This window comes from Camelina sativa, chromosome 3 (assembly GCF_030686135.1).
Source record: "Camelina sativa cultivar CO46 ecotype springtype chromosome 3, ASM3068613v1".
Lineage (NCBI taxonomy): Eukaryota > Viridiplantae > Streptophyta > Magnoliopsida > Brassicales > Brassicaceae > Camelina > Camelina sativa.
The window spans coordinates 23,992,126-24,008,441 of record NC_141882.1 but is presented as its reverse complement, the minus strand read 5'-3'; the positions used below and the strand labels follow the sequence as shown (position 1 = coordinate 24,008,441).

General features: G+C 37.9%; 3 protein-coding genes across 8 annotated transcripts; all 3 read left to right on the top strand.

Moving 5' to 3' along the window:
* The first annotated feature begins 242 nt into the window (after positions 1-242).
* LOC104777607 (putative serine/threonine protein kinase IRE4) lies at positions 243-7,073 on the top strand. Of its 4 annotated transcripts, none has more exons than XM_087506727.1 (17): positions 243-820; positions 1,121-1,203; positions 1,278-1,454; positions 1,671-2,882; positions 3,083-3,255; positions 3,333-3,555; positions 3,879-3,971; positions 4,049-4,189; positions 4,269-4,361; positions 4,625-4,817; positions 4,904-4,989; positions 5,443-5,531; positions 5,797-5,848; positions 5,965-6,021; positions 6,257-6,385; positions 6,482-6,556; positions 6,696-7,073. In XM_087506727.1, exons 1-17 carry the CDS (start codon positions 625-627, stop codon positions 6,792-6,794), a joined length of 3,171 nt encoding a protein of 1,056 aa, XP_087362853.1. In that variant the 5' UTR covers positions 243-624; the 3' UTR covers positions 6,795-7,073. The 4 variants fall into 4 exon arrangements, with proteins under 4 accessions (XP_087362853.1, XP_087362852.1, XP_087362855.1 ...); XM_087506726.1 differs by having other exon boundaries at positions 6,681-7,073; XM_087506729.1 differs by having other exon boundaries at positions 248-793.
* Positions 7,074-8,425: 1,352 nt separating this feature from the next.
* Positions 8,426-13,765, top strand: LOC104777606 (uncharacterized). 3 transcript variants are annotated; one of them, XM_087506731.1, is made up of 16 exons: positions 8,447-9,072; positions 9,396-9,586; positions 9,678-9,736; positions 9,864-10,000; positions 10,112-10,222; positions 10,322-10,423; positions 10,509-10,614; positions 10,700-11,069; positions 11,160-11,241; positions 11,345-11,438; positions 11,608-11,704; positions 12,118-12,211; positions 12,598-12,670; positions 12,856-13,029; positions 13,139-13,261; positions 13,348-13,765. In XM_087506731.1, the coding sequence occupies exons 4-16, from the start codon at positions 9,912-9,914 to the stop codon at positions 13,510-13,512; spliced, it is 1,680 nt and encodes a 559-aa protein (XP_087362857.1). In that variant the 5' UTR covers positions 8,447-9,072; positions 9,396-9,586; positions 9,678-9,736; positions 9,864-9,911; the 3' UTR covers positions 13,513-13,765. The 3 variants fall into 3 exon arrangements, 2 of the variants coding, with proteins under 2 accessions (XP_087362856.1, XP_087362857.1); XM_087506730.1 differs by lacking the exon at positions 9,678-9,736 and having other exon boundaries at positions 8,426-9,072; XR_015594377.1 differs by lacking the exon at positions 9,678-9,736 and having other exon boundaries at positions 8,431-9,072; positions 10,700-11,080; positions 11,188-11,241; positions 13,348-13,558.
* A 997-nt stretch (positions 13,766-14,762) lies between these two features.
* LOC104777605 (thioredoxin H5) lies at positions 14,763-15,685 on the top strand. The gene is made up of 2 exons (XM_010501880.3): positions 14,763-14,977; positions 15,319-15,685. Exons 1-2 carry the CDS (start codon positions 14,891-14,893, stop codon positions 15,586-15,588), a joined length of 357 nt encoding a protein of 118 aa, XP_010500182.1. The 5' UTR covers positions 14,763-14,890; the 3' UTR covers positions 15,589-15,685.
* Positions 15,686-16,316: the final 631 nt, after the last annotated feature.

The following is a 16,316-nucleotide window of genomic DNA, read 5'->3' as shown; positions in this document are numbered from 1 at the left end:
TTCAACAACAGACTTATTATTCATTATTTGATTTAGAGGGACAAACAGAATCAGTACTCCCATCTGTATTATTTGCTCATAAGAAAAAAAGATTAAATTGAAGATTTTTTCAAAGAGAGATTTATTATTATATCCCAAAATCAGTGTATCTTTCCCATGTGTTGTTTGCTCATGAGAAACAAATTAATAAAATATACTTTACAGAAAGATTATTATCTTAATTAAATGTTTTTAGAAGTTTTGAAACGGTAACAGATCAAATAAAAAAAAACATTAATTAAAAAAAGATTGAAAAGATGTCACAGCCGCGGAGTCGTTGAAGGCTAAATAAAAAATCTAACCAACCCCATTGAGATTGAGAGCACTCCTATTAGCTCTTTTACCCAAAAACCATCCATGAATCCTTCTTCTCATCATCATCATCATCGTCATCGTCTTCATCACCCTCGCCGACCTCACTCTGGATTCCGATTCTCTCATCTCCGTCCCTAGTTTCACCTTCCTCCGGCGATGAAAGCGTCTCTTCTTACCGGAGAAGCCAGAGCTTGGAGGTATTAGGGTTTTCTTTTTCCGTGCAACGGCGGTGACGAAATTTTCCTTGATTTTTTACTTTCAAGAAATTCGATGGCGGAAGAGAATCGTAGGGATCGAGGTGTTTCGTCTACGGTTGCGATTCCGTCTGGTTTGAACCGGATCAAAACTCGGTTAGCTTCGTCAGGTCCTAGGCCTGAAGATTTCTCCGATAAGCCTCCGTTTAATCGTAATCAGAAGAGTATTGTTCCTCGTGGACATGGTAGAACCACTAGCTCTTCCAAACAAGGTTTTGATTTGAAGATTCTTTCATTTCATACTAATTCATTTTGCAGGTTTTTTTTAAGTTAGAATCGTTTTGGTTTGTATGGTCAGTTAGGAAATCAGAATTTTCACATGAGCATTCATAGTAGAAACAGTTTGTTGTTATCTCGGTTACAGAAAGAAGAAAATGAGAGATGTGGTTTTGGATATTAGAAAAGTGATTGAAAACCCCTAAAAATGATATTTAGATTCACATATCATAGTTGATAAAATTTCTTGCTGGTGATCACTCCTCACAAGTGTCGTCGTTAACTCTTTGTTTTAGGAACAAAATTGTCAAGATGGCTCGCTTCGTATAAACCCAAGTATTCTTGTCACCCTCCAAAATATGTTTGCTCGAGCAGTGAGGTAAATTGTGCTTTTGCTTTTGTTCAATTGGGGACGTCATTGGCTTTGAATTAACCGCCTTGTTTTGGTGACAGGATGCCAAGTTAAAAGTCAAGAACTCTTGTAAAGTAGAAGAGAGGATGGTTAAGGTATCTGAAACTGCCCTTCCCTCTTCCAAGTCAATGGGTATAAAGAGCTTTTCCCATGAGTTAGGGCCAAGGGGTGGTGTTCAAACTCCTTATCCTCGTCCGCACAGCTACAACGATTTGAAGGTACTACAACGATCTTAACTTGTAGACTTTTCTTTTACTGAGTTTTAAAATTGTCACAAGATATTGCTATACAAGTTGTCTCAAAGTTGGGTTCTGTTTCCTAAAGTTTAAGGAATTGCAGTAAAATCTGTGTGCCATAAGGCTATTTTAATGACTCGTTTTGTTGGGATCTAATTATGTTAGTTGGTTGTATCTTATGATTGCAATGATATTCAGGAACTTCTGGGCTCACTTCACTCAAGATTTGATGTTGCTAAGGAGACTGTGGATAAGAAGCTGAATGACTTTGTCATAGATGTGAAAGAGGCTATAGAGAAAATGGATCCATCATGTCCTGAAGATCGAGAAATGGTAGAGGAGTTACTTAACTTGGCTCGAGCCTGTATGGAGATGACATCTGCCCAACTTCGTGCTACTTGTGAATCTATCGTCCAAGACTTGACTAGGAAAAGGAAACAGTGCCAAGCAGGACTAGTGAAGTGGTTGTTTTCTCAGTTGCTTTTTATATTGACTCACTGTACAAGAGTTGTGATGTTTCAGAAGGAGACTGAGCCAATTGATGAGAGTTCCTTCCGTAAATTTAAGGAATGTTTAGATAGAATCCCTGCTTTGGAAACAGATTGGGCTACTCCTAGAGTTGATGATTCTGGTTCTGGTAATCCTAAATATCAAAGGAATGAAGAAGGAAAAAAGTTCAAGAGACAGGAAAAAGAATCTTTGGAATCCGAGACAGCTTTCGGTTCTGCCATAGCAGTTGAAAATAGCAATAATGCTGATAGGGAAGGTTATGCAGCTGCTAAACAGGTTTTTCCATCGCAGAAACCCGAATATGATAGTAAAGTGGTAGAACAAAGATTTTATTCAAGCGATGAGTCTGAAGATAAGATGCCAAATGAGCCTGGAAAAGAGTTAGGTGGATCTGATTATGTAATATGCAGGATATGCGAGGAGGAAGTTCCTCTCTCACATCTGGAACCGCACTCTTACATATGTGCGTACGCAGATAAATGTGAAATAAATTGTTTGGATGTCGATGAGCGCCTTTTGAAACTTGAGGAGATACTGGAACAGATAATTGATTCACGAAGTTTAAATTCCTTCACTCAAGCTGGTGGCCTGGAAAACTCTGTTTTGCAGAAATCTGGAGTTGCATCTGAAGGTTGTTCTCCCAAGATAAATGAATGGCGGAATAAAGGTGTAGAGGGAATGTTTGAGGATCTGCATGAGATGGACACTGCCTTCATAGATGAGTCTAGCACATATCCTATTAACCTGAAGAGCCATGTAGGGGCCAAACTTTGCCATCATGGCACTTCATCATCAACAGGTAGCATCACGTCAGTATCTTCAACAAATACCCCCAGAACAAGTCACTTTGACTCCTATTGGCTAGAGCGGCATTGTCCAGAGCAAGAGGATCTTCAACTGGTTAGTTATATGTTTCCTTTATATTCTCTGTTTAGGCATATTAGAGATCAGCTATTGGTTTTATGTTATATGTTGTTGTACTAGTTTTCTACTGTGCCTTACAATATCCATTCTTATATATTGAAGTACGCCTGCTCAGTTTTGGAAATTAAACATTTAGAAGCAAAACATATTCGAGCTTTTTTTTTTCCATCTTGCAGATGATGGACCTATCTGATATTGCCCGCTGTGGAGCAAGCACAGATCTCTTGAAAGAGGGGTCCTGTGACTATCTGATGGCCTGCATGCAAGACATACAAGCTGTCTTAAAGCAGGGCAAGCTCAAAGCACTTGTAATAGATACTTTTGGGGGGCAGATCGAGAAACTTCTCTGGTAAATTCACTGTATTATGGAATAGTTAGCTACTGTACTCGTTCTATAGGTTTTATTAACACTCATGTTACCTGCAGCGAGAAATATATATATGCTCGTGAATTGACTGCCAATAAAAGTTCAGCGGGTAACGTAGAAAGTGAAGATGTCTTGGAGCATGCAGTAGCTACTCCACACTTACTGCTGAAAGATAGGATAAGTATCGATGACTTTGAGATTATCAAACCAATAAGTAGAGGTGCCTTTGGTAAAGTCTTTCTTGCACGCAAAAGAACAACAGGAGACTTTTTTGCAATAAAGGTAGATGCATTTTGTTTTTGCTTTGTTGCATATTGATATGATGTTTATTTAGCCTTGCGTAGTTTTTAATATGCGCAGTGTTTTGAAACATATAATTTAATGACAAGAATAACATGTAAATATAGTTAAATAGTAGCTTTCTCTTTTCCAATTTTAGACAGCCTAGTCGTTGGTGTCATATTGTTCAAACCTCTCATAATGACAGTACTCGTAAGAGGGAATTCTTAGTTATAGTATCCTGGTTCCCTGTGTTGTATTAAATTTGCTCATTTTTATGCGAAGTCAGCTTGTCCATGTGCTAATCTTATTTAGCTCATATACAGGTACTCAAAAAGCTGGATATGATAAGGAAAAACGACATTGAGAGGATACTGCAAGAGCGAAATATACTAATAACTGTCAGATACCCCTTTCTGGTAAATGTTGTACTTCTTTGCTACTGTCCAACTATAATATTCTTTCAAAGGCTGAACACCTGATCTTATAAATGCAGGTTCGGTTTTTTTATTCATTCACCTGCAGAGATAACCTCTACTTGGTAATGGAATATCTTAATGGTGGTGATCTATACTCTCTGCTCCAAAAAGTTGGGTGCCTTGACGAGGAAATTGCTCGTATTTACATCGCGGAACTGGTAAGTGGAAGGCTTCATCATATACATGGAATACCAAAGTTTGTTTGATTCTTTAAGAAACAGTTAACATTGATTTCAGGTTCTTGCATTGGAGTACCTCCATTCTCAGAAAATTGTGCACCGTGATTTAAAGCCTGATAACCTGTTAATCGCCTATAATGGGCACATCAAGGTTTGTTATTTAAGCTCTCGCTTACCTAATATGTTCTTGCAGTAGGGTGACCAAATGTTTTTTCCTTAATGCATACAAAAAGTGAAAGATGTCCTTCTTTATTTTTCCAAAAGGAGAGTTATATGCAGCAAATTTGCAAACATAGATTGTTCTCCTTACACTTGTAAAAAATATGAAAATAACCATATGCAAATGTTGTTTTCCCTTTCGGTTGTTGAAGTACTTTGTTTTACAACCTAACTTATTATTATTTTTGTTACCAGCTAACAGACTTTGGGCTTTCAAAGATTGGTCTTATAAACAACACAATTGATTTATCTGGCCATGGGTCAGATGTATCTCCAAGAATAAGTTCTCATCATTTCCAGAAGAACCAAGAAGAAGAAAGAATTCGGAATTCAGCTGTTGGGACACCTGACTACTTGGCGCCAGAGATTCTTCTTGGAACTGAACATGGTTTGGATACAACCTTAATCTAAATCGTAGATTCTTAAGCTTTTGTGAATCACTAGGAAATTAAATTCAACGCCTTGACCGTGCAGGTTATGCTTCAGATTGGTGGTCTGTTGGAATCGTCTTGTTCGAATTGATAACTGGAATTCCACCTTTTACAGCAGCCCGCCCAGAGGTACCTACATATTTTAATTTACTGCTGGAATTTTAAGCATGGTTTTTTCCTGACTAAGAATAGAAACTAGGTCTGGAGTTGCCAAAGTCATAATCATAATCATAAAAACTTAGTGGTATCATAATCATATGTTTTGATCACTGTAGTCCAATGGTCGTTAGACATCTTAAACAATTAAATCACATAAATCTAATCAGTATTTTGGCTATATAGGTGATTGTGGGTTTGTCATTTTTGGAACTTGATTGCTTAATTCACCTTTCCGAAAAACACTGAGGATTTTATATGTATATATCTGATTAAATTAAACCGTCATAGCTTTGTCTTCTTAGCAAAGGATTCTTTGAATGATTCATTTATGATCGGTTACAGTGTGATGGATTCTACACACAAATCTAGTTTTCAGTTAGTTTAAAATTCACACCGACTCACCTTTTCAATTGTACTATACAGATAATATTTGACAACATCCTGAACGGAAAAATGCCGTGGCCAGATGTCCCTGGTGAAATGTCATATGAAGCTCAGAATTTGATTAACAGGTCTGTTTTGAGGATTCTCAAACCTGTTCCCACCTTCCTATTATTTCCAGTTCTATTTATGTGTCTCATTCCAGTCAAGAAATTAACATCAATCCTAGTTTCTTCATGTTGGTTACCTACAACATCAGCTAATTTGAATGCTTTTTGCTGGTCCATATTACACTGGGGAACTCTTAGTTCGACATAAGTATATAATGACTGTGCAAGTTTGACGTTTAACTGGTTTCTCCCGTATTCATATAGATTCACTTTCTTTCCATATTAGGCTTCTTGTCCATGAGCCGGAAAAGCGACTGGGGGCAAATGGGGCGGCAGAGGTTCCATCACTTTCCCCTATGATATTTAACCTTCTAGATGCATGCTAGAACTGAAGGATGCTGATGTTGTTGTCATAAGTAAAACTCTCAGTAACAGCTCTGTTCTTTTTTTTCAGGTAAAGTCACATCCCTTCTTTCGAGGAGTTGACTGGGACAATCTTGCATTGCAAAAGGTGAGAACTCGACTCTGCATCTCTTTTTTTAATGCAAGAAATATTTGATAAACAAATAATGCTAATAAAAAACTGTTAGTTGCCATTTAAAGAAAGAAAAGATAAGAAAGTAAAGCAGAAGCTACTTGATCGAAATAGGCTTTGCGTTATTATGTATTCGTCAATGCATATTATGAATGAAGGACAGAATATTCTTTAAATCTTAGTTGCTTTTCCTTTTCTTGCTTTTTGGCAGGCTGCTTTTGTACCGCAGCCTGAGAGTATAGCGGACACAAGCTATTTCGTATCACGCTTCTGTGAAAACAGTTGCAGTGATAGTGAAACTGACAACAACAGCGGGTCATTTCCAGATTCAGGAGACGAGGTAGGCATTTAGAACTCACATCCTTTTTCCTATAGGTACTTCCAATCATCGAGGATCTATTATAATCTGTTTGTCCTTGGTTTTGTATTTTCTTAGTTGGATGAATGTACCAACCTGGAGAAGTTTGATTCTCCACCTTATTATCTCTCGCTCATTAACTTTTCTTTTAAGGTAAAATCGCAGTGTCCACCTTTTATTTTTCAAAATATGAATCCTAGTGTAGTTGATTGAAGTTGTTGGGTAGTTCTGCATTGGGATAATAATCATCAAGTATAAGCCATTATTATTTAAACAGAATGTTATGATGCAGAATTTGTCACAATTGGCTTCGATAAACCATGATGTGCTATTGCAAAAGGATCCAGCTAAAGGAGGAGGAGACTCGCCCTTTAAAAGCCATGGAACGTAGAGCTTTGCTACAACCGTCAAATAGCATTAGTCCGCGGTTTGGTCTGGTTTGGGTCTGCTTTGACCGTTGTAGCTGCTGCTGCTACTATGCTGAAATTGTTACCTTAAGGTCTTTGGGTAATTATTGTTCAGTTTTGTCATAAGTTCATTTGGAACTATTTCAAATGCAAATCCCAATATTTATTGCGTGGCAACACACACACACACACACACATACACCTGTATATAAGATTGTGTGTATTGAGGCTAATGGAAATAAGAGAGAGCTTTGGTTACTGAATTATGGGAATCCTCCTACTTCCAGTAAATCTTACTCTCGAAAGAAGTCTTCACAGTACCAAGCTTGCATCCATCCCATCAAGGTCACTGTCAATGAGAAAATGCCGGTTTCAGATATTTGGCAATATCAAATTAAAATTGAGAAAGTTTTTAGAAAGACATGTTCGGGGCGCACAGTCCCACTTTGCTCAGCATTAGAGTTGGATGTGGAAACCGCTAGTTCATCATCATCCAGCAATCTATCACGTTTTTACATAGTTATTTTTATTGAATCTCTTCTTATTTTGACCGTTGGAGGTATTTGTCAAGAGCCTATCAAAGCTCTCTATCCTTTCACTTTCAATTAACGCAATTTATCAATCAAGAAGTATTCTGTTGTTCTGTCAAAAGCTTTGTGCATTTGATATTTGAGTCTTATATTCTCTTCGTGTGGTTTCCCCTTAGAGAGTGAGGTTCGTGAGTTCTTCCTTCATTAGCGGGTTACGCCTTTGAAGAAAGCTCCTCAACGTTTGTTGCTCCTGTCCCCTCCGTGTGGGTCGTCTCGTCTGTCGGAGCTGATGGCATCGAGTGCTCTTCATTGATTGCTCTTGCTTCCCTCCTTCAGATAGGTTTCAGGACACCGCTGCCTCACGACTTCAATCTGATCTCAAACTTTGACGATTTAGCTTGCCTTCGGGATGAGATCTTTCTGTTTGCATTTTCTGCTAGAGGACATCTTTCAGTTTTTGTACGAGGGTGACCATGTTTGAAGTGTCAAGTGGATGACATCGTCTCGGTTCTCAGATTATGACTTTGGTAGCTACGGTGGTGTTGAATTTTGGTGATGTTATAGCTTCCGGTGGTGGCTAATTTGCTGTCTCATTTGTTCACGTCACAAGTATTTATTAGCTTGTTGATTACGCTTCAAGGCCTGGTTTTGAATGTGTCTAACTAGTGTGGTTGCTTTGAGTCGAAGTTAGTATTGCGATGAGTTCTCGCCTTTGGTTGTTTTTTGATTTGTACTCTAGAGGAGCTAGTAAGACCGATGGTGTTCGATGTGGTTATGAATAGCTTAAATCATGTTCTGCGCTAGCCGACTTCAAGGAGTGAACAGTAGAGGGAGCTCACATCGTTCGCAGGATTCGGTTCGTGAGGTTCCATTTTGGGAAAGCTCATGGATTAAATTGACGAGTCGCTCTCACATAACGCGGGAGGAGTATGTGATCGAGGACTTTAATTTGTGTACTACAATTTATGCTTCCATGTTTTTACTTTTTTTTTTTTGCCATGGGACCATTTGTATAGGTTCATAATCTTTTTACTTTTTTCTTTTGCCATGGGACCATTTGTATAGGTTCATAATCTTTGATTGTAGACCTGAACTGTTTTCATTTTAATGAAATATTTACATTCTTAGCAAAAAAAAAAAAAAAAAAAAAAAGAAAGCTCCTCAACCGGTTACCATCCATCCAATCCTTCGGCGAAGCCCTTGAATCTGTTCATTCCTAGTCTTATTAAGATCAGACCGTTTTGATCTTAACATCAAGAGTAGAGATTACAATCGATGAGAAAATCATCTTCTTCGAACACTCACGTTCCGGTCCGACGTTCGGATAAATACATAACCCCTATATGATAGATCTAATATCCAAACCTGCTCCAAACCTGCTCCAAACCGATTATTTCGGGTCGGGTTTTCGGGTCCGGTTTTTCTTCCCAGGCATTTTTGCAAATTCCTAAACGAATATTGCAGCAAAAAAAAAAGTTTCTTCAAACAGAAAAGGTACCTTTTTTTATATTGAGTAAATCACCCTTTTTTTTTTTCATATTTCGTTTAGACACGACAGAGACACACGAGTAAAAAAACAAACAAAAGCTTGAAAATTGAACTTCCTCATCTACGCGTTGTTGTTTTGCTTCCTTTCACAAATCTCCCCAAAACGCGATCGTCTCTTCTTCTTCAATCCCCTCAAGAAATCTCCAGATTTTCCCGGGGAAAAAGAAAGAAATGGACAACAATGGTAAGACTCAATTCGCTTCCGTACAATCACAGTTTTAAAATTTGTTCTTATTATCGCAATTCTCCGTTGTTTGCTCGAGAAAATCGCCTAGGAGTTGAGAAATTCTTGAAATTTTCCGGAGAATTGATAAATCCGTGTGCTTGTTAAAGATTTCCATAAAACTAGCCTCGATTTTTGTTGTTTTACTCAGGAAACGATCCTTTGGTTCCACACAACACAAGCTTGTGCTAATTAACCTGTGCTAGTTTGTTTAAGTATTGGAAAGTGATTAGCTTTATAGCTGAAGGAATCTAAAACGTTTTTTTTTTTTTTTTTTTTTGTAGGATCTCAAGAAATGACTGTGCCAGTAGAAGGGGTGGCTGGTGGAGGTACAGCTTATGGGTTTAATGATGCTGAGCCACTTAAACAATCTACGGATCCTTCAGAGGTTCCTACTGCTGATCTGGTGAATGTTTGGTGTCTGCCAAATACAGTTAATGTTGGTTCACAAGAAACACCTAGACCGCTAGAGCCTGTAAGTGTTCTATCTGTTGCTTCATTTTCTACTACTAATCTACTATATGCTTTGTGGTAAGTTTTTACTACTTATTATGTTCTGTTATCAGGCATTGGTTGTGTAGCTGGTAAGTGAAATAATACTCTATGCTGTGAACTAGTTTGAAAGGTGGGGATATTACAGTAGATGTATTTTCCTAGGGATTAATCACTAATTTGAATTAGTTTCAATGATCCTTTATCGTTCTGTTTCCTATGCATATGTTACATGTTGGCTTCCATTTCGTGTTCTATAGATAAATCTTTTGGCGGCTAGGAATGAAAGAGAGAGTTTTCAGATCGCCATGCGTCCCAAAGTTTCTTGGGCTGCTTCTAGCCCTTCAGGGAGTGTTCAGGTTCAGTGCAGTGACTTGTGCTCTTCAGCTGGAGATAGGTGAGCTTTTCCACCTTGTATTTTTTCTATCTTTCTTTCTGAAGACCAGGGAAACTAATGAGACTTAATATGGCGAATGTAATATTTGGGATGGTTCCTTTGTCATGGCAGATTGGTTGTTGGCCAGTCGCTTAAGTTGCGGCGAGTGGTGCCTGTCCTAGGTGTTCCTGATGCTCTAGTACCCCTTGATCTACCTGTTTCTCAACTTAGCTTATTACCAGGGTACGGCCACTCACTTATCCAATTTCTTAATCTGGTATGTGGAGACATTGTTGCCCTATTTCGTGAGACTAACATAGCCTGGGATGCGTCCTGTTGTAGAGAAACAAGTGTGATTTGGGTCTCAATAGACGTTCCTAATGGGCAGCCTCCTGGTCAATATGAAGGAGAGATCATTGTTTCTGCAATGAAAAGTGATGGAGGGTGAGTCTTACTTTGATGTCAGTGTGTTGCATGAAAATGATAATTTGTTGATCATGGATTTGACCAGTTATGTGTTTGGTTACAGGTGTTCTGGTCACTTGGGAAAGCAAGAGAAGGATCAGCTTTGTATGGAACTTAACAACTGTCTTAATATTATGGAACCAATTGAGGGGAAACCCATGGATGAAGTGGTAATTTTTCACTTTCCTTCAACTAGACTACCTCACCCTTAATGAATATTTTTACGTGTCAAATAATCTGCAGCTTATCTTTTAGGTAGAAAGAATAAAATGTGCAAGTTCGTCATTAAGAAGAATTCTCTTCTCTCCATCATTTTCGGAGTTCATTTCTACAAATGGATCAACTGATATGATGGAAGAAGATGTTGTTTCAAATCTTTCCCTGCGTATCAAGCTAAGATTGACAGTTTGGGAATTTATTATTCCAGTTACTCCATCACTCCCTGCTGTTATTGGCGTCTCTGACACTGTAATCGAGGATCGTTTTGGTGTTGAACATGGAAGTGAAGAGTGGTACGAGAAACTGGATCTCCATTTTAAGTGGCTTCTTCAGTATCGGATCAGTCCATATTTTTGCAAATGGGGTGAAAGCATGCGTGTCTTGACATACACCTCACCATGGCCTGGTACTGCAAATCTTCTTTTCAATACATAAAGCACTATACGTGCTCTGTGCAAGCGTTTCCCATTGCCATTCCACTTTTTGATTTTTGCAGCCGATCATCCGAAATCTGATGAATATTTGTCGGATCCAAGGCTTGCGGCGTATGCAGTACCATATAGACAAGTTATAGCTGGGTATGCATGTGTTGTCCCACTCGAGCTTTTTTTTTAGTGTTGTAGCTGGGTATGCATGTGATCATCCGAAATAACTTTCATTTGCCTGTTGATGTGCAAGCAGGGATGATTCAAGGGAAAGTTATCTGCGCAAAGAAGTTGAGATATTGAGGAGTAAACCCCATTGGAACAAAGCTTACTTTTACCTGTGGGATGAGGTGTGCTTCAGTAACTCTTCGCTTTGATAACTGTTGATAGGATATAGTTTTGCTGTGGTAATAGTAAAATTCTATGTCATTGATAGGTGTAATTGATGTGTGTGTGTTTTTAGTTAAAAATTACTTATTCACAGCTTTCTTATTTACCTACCAACAAAATATTTGGCAGCCACTAAATATGGAGCACTTCGATAACGTTCGCAATATGGCCAGTGAAATTTATGCCTATGCCCCGGATGCTCGTGTGTTGACTACATACTACTGTGGTATGATTTTCTTCTCGTGGAAATCTCTTGTTCTAATTAATTTTTTGTTTCTCGATTTTACTGCCTGTTTCCAGCTGGGGTTCTGTTTTATTTGATTTCATGGCTTTGTCTTCCTGTTGAAATGAGCTCCAAAATTTTTCAATGGTGTACCATAGAAATTTAGTTTGTATCAGTAGGTTGATCAGTATTCGACTCGATGTGATTATGTAGCTCATAATGTTAGCTCCTTGTGTAAGGTTAATATTTTAGCACTTCATGTTTCTGTTATGCTTCGTTACAGCGCTTGTGGATATTTTGTTCTGCGTGTTGAGGAAAATCTACGTTTATGGCAATGTAATATTGTATTAAGGTTCACAGTTCAACAATGCTTTAGCTACTTGATAAGTATAGTCAAATATTACTCTTTTCTGTAGGACCGGGTGATGCGCCTCTTGCTCCAACGCCCTTCGAATCTTTCGTCAAAGTTCCAAATCTTCTTCGGCCTCATACTCAGATATACTGCACAAGGTAATTGCTCATGCAAATTCTCTTGTGGGGGCTGTAATGTGATAAATTGCCTCCACTTACCTTGGGTTTTGGATGTCAAGATCTTAAAACTTATCTTTAATTTGAATCTCGCGTAGGTGTGCTATGTTTATGGTGTTTATACCTATCAAAAGACATCTGGTTCAAAATAAATTGTCTATCTTCTATCACTTAATTTTAAAAGTCACTTCCTTTATCGATATTTATTGGCAAATGCGTTATTGGTCTGCAGGTGTTTAGTATAGAAGGTAAATTAGTTAAAAAGATTGTCATGTGAATATGGGGAGCCTAAAGAGAAATCTAATTTCAACTAGTCTCTTGTTGCTTTAATCTGCTAACTCAGTCTTAAAATATGGTTTAATATTCAGTGAGTGGGTGCTTGGTAACCGGGAAGATTTGGTAAAGGACATTCTTGAGGAATTGCACACAGGGAAGGGTGAGGTAGGCTCTCTCTGACCTTTGTCAACCCTTTCATTAACTTAGTCTGAAGTTCATTAACCACTGTTCACAGCTACTCTATGATGTGTAAGGGACTATACAAAGGTCATCGTAATGGTGTGGTCTTGTGTGCTTATGTATGTATTATCAATAAGTATCATAAAGAGGAATTTCTCTTGGTGGTGCAGGAATGGTGGACATACATATGCCTTGGACCTTCGGATCCTCACCCAAATTGGCACCTAGGGATGCGTGGGACACAACAACGTGCAGTGATGTGGCGCGTGTGGAAAGAAGGTGGAACCGGGTTCTTGTACTGGGGTGCAAACTGCTATGAAAAGGCCACGGTTCCAAGCGCAGAGGTTCATCGTCTGACCCATTGAGCCTTATCTTCTTATCCTTGGTTTCCTTTCTAAATGTTTCTTGAACTGATTGTTTTGTTTCATGATGTTATATAAACCAAATGAATAGGTAAGGTTCAGGCGTGGTCTTCCTCCTGGTGATGGAGTTCTTTACTACCCCGGTGAAGTATTCTCATCTTCATCAGAGCCCGTTGCTTCACTTAGGCTAGAGCGTCTTCTAAGTGGGTTACAGGTACAGCTGCTTTATAGTTACCAACCAGGTAACAATGAGGAACTGTTTCAATTGGCTTATTTGGGGGCATTAATGTAATGAATCAGGACTATGAGTACTTGAAGCTGTATGAGTCAAAATACGGAAGAGAGGAAGCAATGGGGCTATTGGAGAAGACAGGGGTGTATATGGGATCGGAGCGATACACTCTGGAACATAGACCAATTGATGTATTGCGAGGAGAAGTGTACAACACATGTAGACCATCTTGAGTAAGGAGATCATTTTGTATCTATACACGTACTCTGTTAGCCGTAAGTTAGTAATATTAAAAAAAAAAAACATATGAAGAAAAATCTTTCGAAGTCTAGGTTTTGTTGTTTTGTTTTATGATTATCTGATGTGGAAAGGGTCGACTAGTATGATAGATAATAAAATAGTAGTATAGATTTTGTTTGGTACGTGTCTGTCTCAACTGTCTTTGGCTCATATATCAAACAGTAGAACAAAGAGCCTTCTGAAGTAGTGTTAACTTGGGGACTGTAAGCACCACATCACGCCACTCGACCTTACCCCAATTCTCTTCGCTCTTGTGTCTTACAAGAGAAATCACCGCACACCAAATCATCCTGTCTCCACTAACAGGCTCATACTTGTCCCACAAAACCGCCATCTTTCCTCCATAATCGACCGATCTTACAACACTGCAACTGACAGGCTCGAGTAGTCCTCTCAAACCCTTAACTTGTTTCCACAATCTCACCTTATTGTCATACCATTCTAGTGCTCCTTTATTATAAAGGTACAAAACATTAATAACACGAAATTTAATTACACATCTTTAAATCCATAATTAAATAACATATTTTAAAAATTTTACACAATCACTTCAAATACTAGATTTAATACACATGCACTTACAGTTTTGTAAATGCTAACTGGCTCTAGGCTCCAAGCGCAAAACCGGACATTTTACATGAACAATTACAATTTACAAGAGATGAAAACGTAACAAATCTTTTAGATTCAAATAATTCATATACTTTTTACCAATGTACTTCGTTTAACCATGACTAGAATTTGATTCGGAGAAACGTAGAAGAATAAAAAAGGAAGTAAATAATAATATATAGAAAGCTAGCATTATTTTTCAATACCCAAATACATGTTTTAGATTAAGAAATAATTTTAAATTTTGTACCATTCAACTTTGCCGTCATAAGCTCGAAAAAAAAAACTTATATTTGTACCGACAAAACTAAACTTTATAGTAGCAGTTGTCAAATCCCCAAGTGCCAAGTGTAAGGATTAGGAAAAAACAGATAAAATCAATATGTGCACACATAACACGACTTCTACTATCTAGAATGTTCGTTACCACCAGCATCGCTGCATGACGGCGTTGACATAGACTTATGATTTTTTAAAAGCCCTTCAATATCAACCGTTGGATCCATTCACACTTCTACGCGTCACAATCACACAAAAGATTTAGGATAAAGTAATAAGACCAAGAAGAGGTAAGAATGTAATGGTTCCCCCTGCCCTATAAAAAGCTGATCCCAAACGATAATGTAATTTTCATTCATTCACCAAAAAAAAAGCTCTTATCAAACAAAGTTTAGAAGAAGAAAAAAAGAAGTGTAAACAATGTCCGGAGAAGGAGAAGTGATTGCTTGCCACACACTCGAAGTCTGGAACGAGAAGGTCAAAGCCGCCAACGAATCCAAGAAACTGGTACCTTTCTCTGATCCTCTCCCTCTCTAGCGGTTTTTTTCTTGATTAGTGGTTAAGTGAATGATGTTCAAGACTTTTATCATGTACGTTCTTATCCCATATCTTGATTTGGTCTGAAATTGATAGATACTGGTACTTTGTGTTGTCCAGTCTAGGGCTTCTCCAATTTGATTTGGTTACGTTACTTAGGTGTTTATTGGTCTAAAATTGATAGAAACTAGTAGTACTACTTTCTCTTCTCCTCTTTTAATTAGGGTATCTTCAATTTGTCTTGATTAGTTAGCTTATAGTGGGGAATGATATTTTCTTTCTGATTTGTTCTGAAATTTTGATTGAAACAGATTGTGATAGACTTCACAGCTTCATGGTGTCCACCTTGCCGTTTCATTGCGCCAGTCTTTGCAGAAATGGCTAAGCAGTTCACCAATGTTGTCTTCTTCAAGATTGATATTGATGAGTTGCAATCTGTTGCTGAGGAATTCAAAGTTGAGGCAATGCCCACTTTTATTTTCATGAAAGAAGGCGAAATCGTTGACCGTATTGTCGGTGCTGCCAAAGATGAGATCCTTGAGAAGCTATTGAAGCATGGTGGTCTTGTTGCTTCTGCTTGATCTTGATTTCAAATTTCTAAAATCATTGTATACTAATGTACAACTTTTAAATTTTATTATATCTTAGGTATGCAATAAAAGTGATGCATTTCTACTACACATTTGTTTATAACTACATGTCAAATTTTCAATTTTCAGTTTAAACACACAGGGGTCATCCTTTTGGGTAACACACATGAAAGTGCGAGAACTTTAAGATCTGAACAATTTGAATAACGATTTCTTTAAACACTTTTTGATTGATTGAACATCTGTTTACAAATTTGTTCTAAACAATTTTCTAATCTCTCAAAACTCTCTTAAAGAACTCTCTTGCTCTCCCTAAGTTCTTAGCTCTTTTTCTTTTAGACTAAAACTTAGTAGCTAGATAAACTTTTTTTTGTTTGTGCTAAAGCTCAACCTAGCTATAGCACCCTATTTATAGATCTAGGTATTAGCTATTTAATTAGCAAACTACCTAATCTAATCCTAATAAGAATTGGACAATTTCCTTTTTCTTTATGGTTTAGGAAATTTCCCACTTTCTTCATGTTTACATTCCAATTATAAACATGAAGCTCTTTGACCTTCTAAAAGCTTCTCTTGCCTTCTAATCCTGTATGAGTCTTGATAATCGCCGCCATATATCACTCGATACTCTGTTCTTGTATTAGTGTCGTGTCCTTCTGAAGTAGTTCAAACACTTGTTCAAATGTTGCATCTTCAATCTCCCCCTTTTTGACTTTGTG

Bases quoted from the DNA above. Each gene is read 5' to 3' on its own strand.
- LOC104777606 (XM_087506730.1), top strand. The intron at 11,070-11,159 runs GTACTGCAAATC...TGATTTTTGCAG, and splicing joins ATACACCTCACCATGGCCTG to CCGATCATCCGAAATCTGAT. The intron at 11,705-12,117 runs GTATGATTTTCT...TCTTTTCTGTAG, and splicing joins GTTGACTACATACTACTGTG to GACCGGGTGATGCGCCTCTT.
- LOC104777605 (XM_010501880.3), top strand. From the start codon at position 14,891: ATGTCCGGAGAAGGAGAAGTGATTGCTTGCCACACACTCGAAGTCTGG. The intron at 14,978-15,318 runs GTACCTTTCTCT...TGATTGAAACAG, and splicing joins CCAACGAATCCAAGAAACTG to ATTGTGATAGACTTCACAGC.
- LOC104777607 (XM_087506726.1), top strand. From the start codon at position 625: ATGGCGGAAGAGAATCGTAGGGATCGAGGTGTTTCGTCTACGGTTGCG. The intron at 821-1,120 runs GTTTTGATTTGA...TCTTTGTTTTAG, and splicing joins CACTAGCTCTTCCAAACAAG to GAACAAAATTGTCAAGATGG. The intron at 5,849-5,964 runs GTTCCATCACTT...CTTTTTTTTCAG, and splicing joins GGGCAAATGGGGCGGCAGAG to GTAAAGTCACATCCCTTCTT.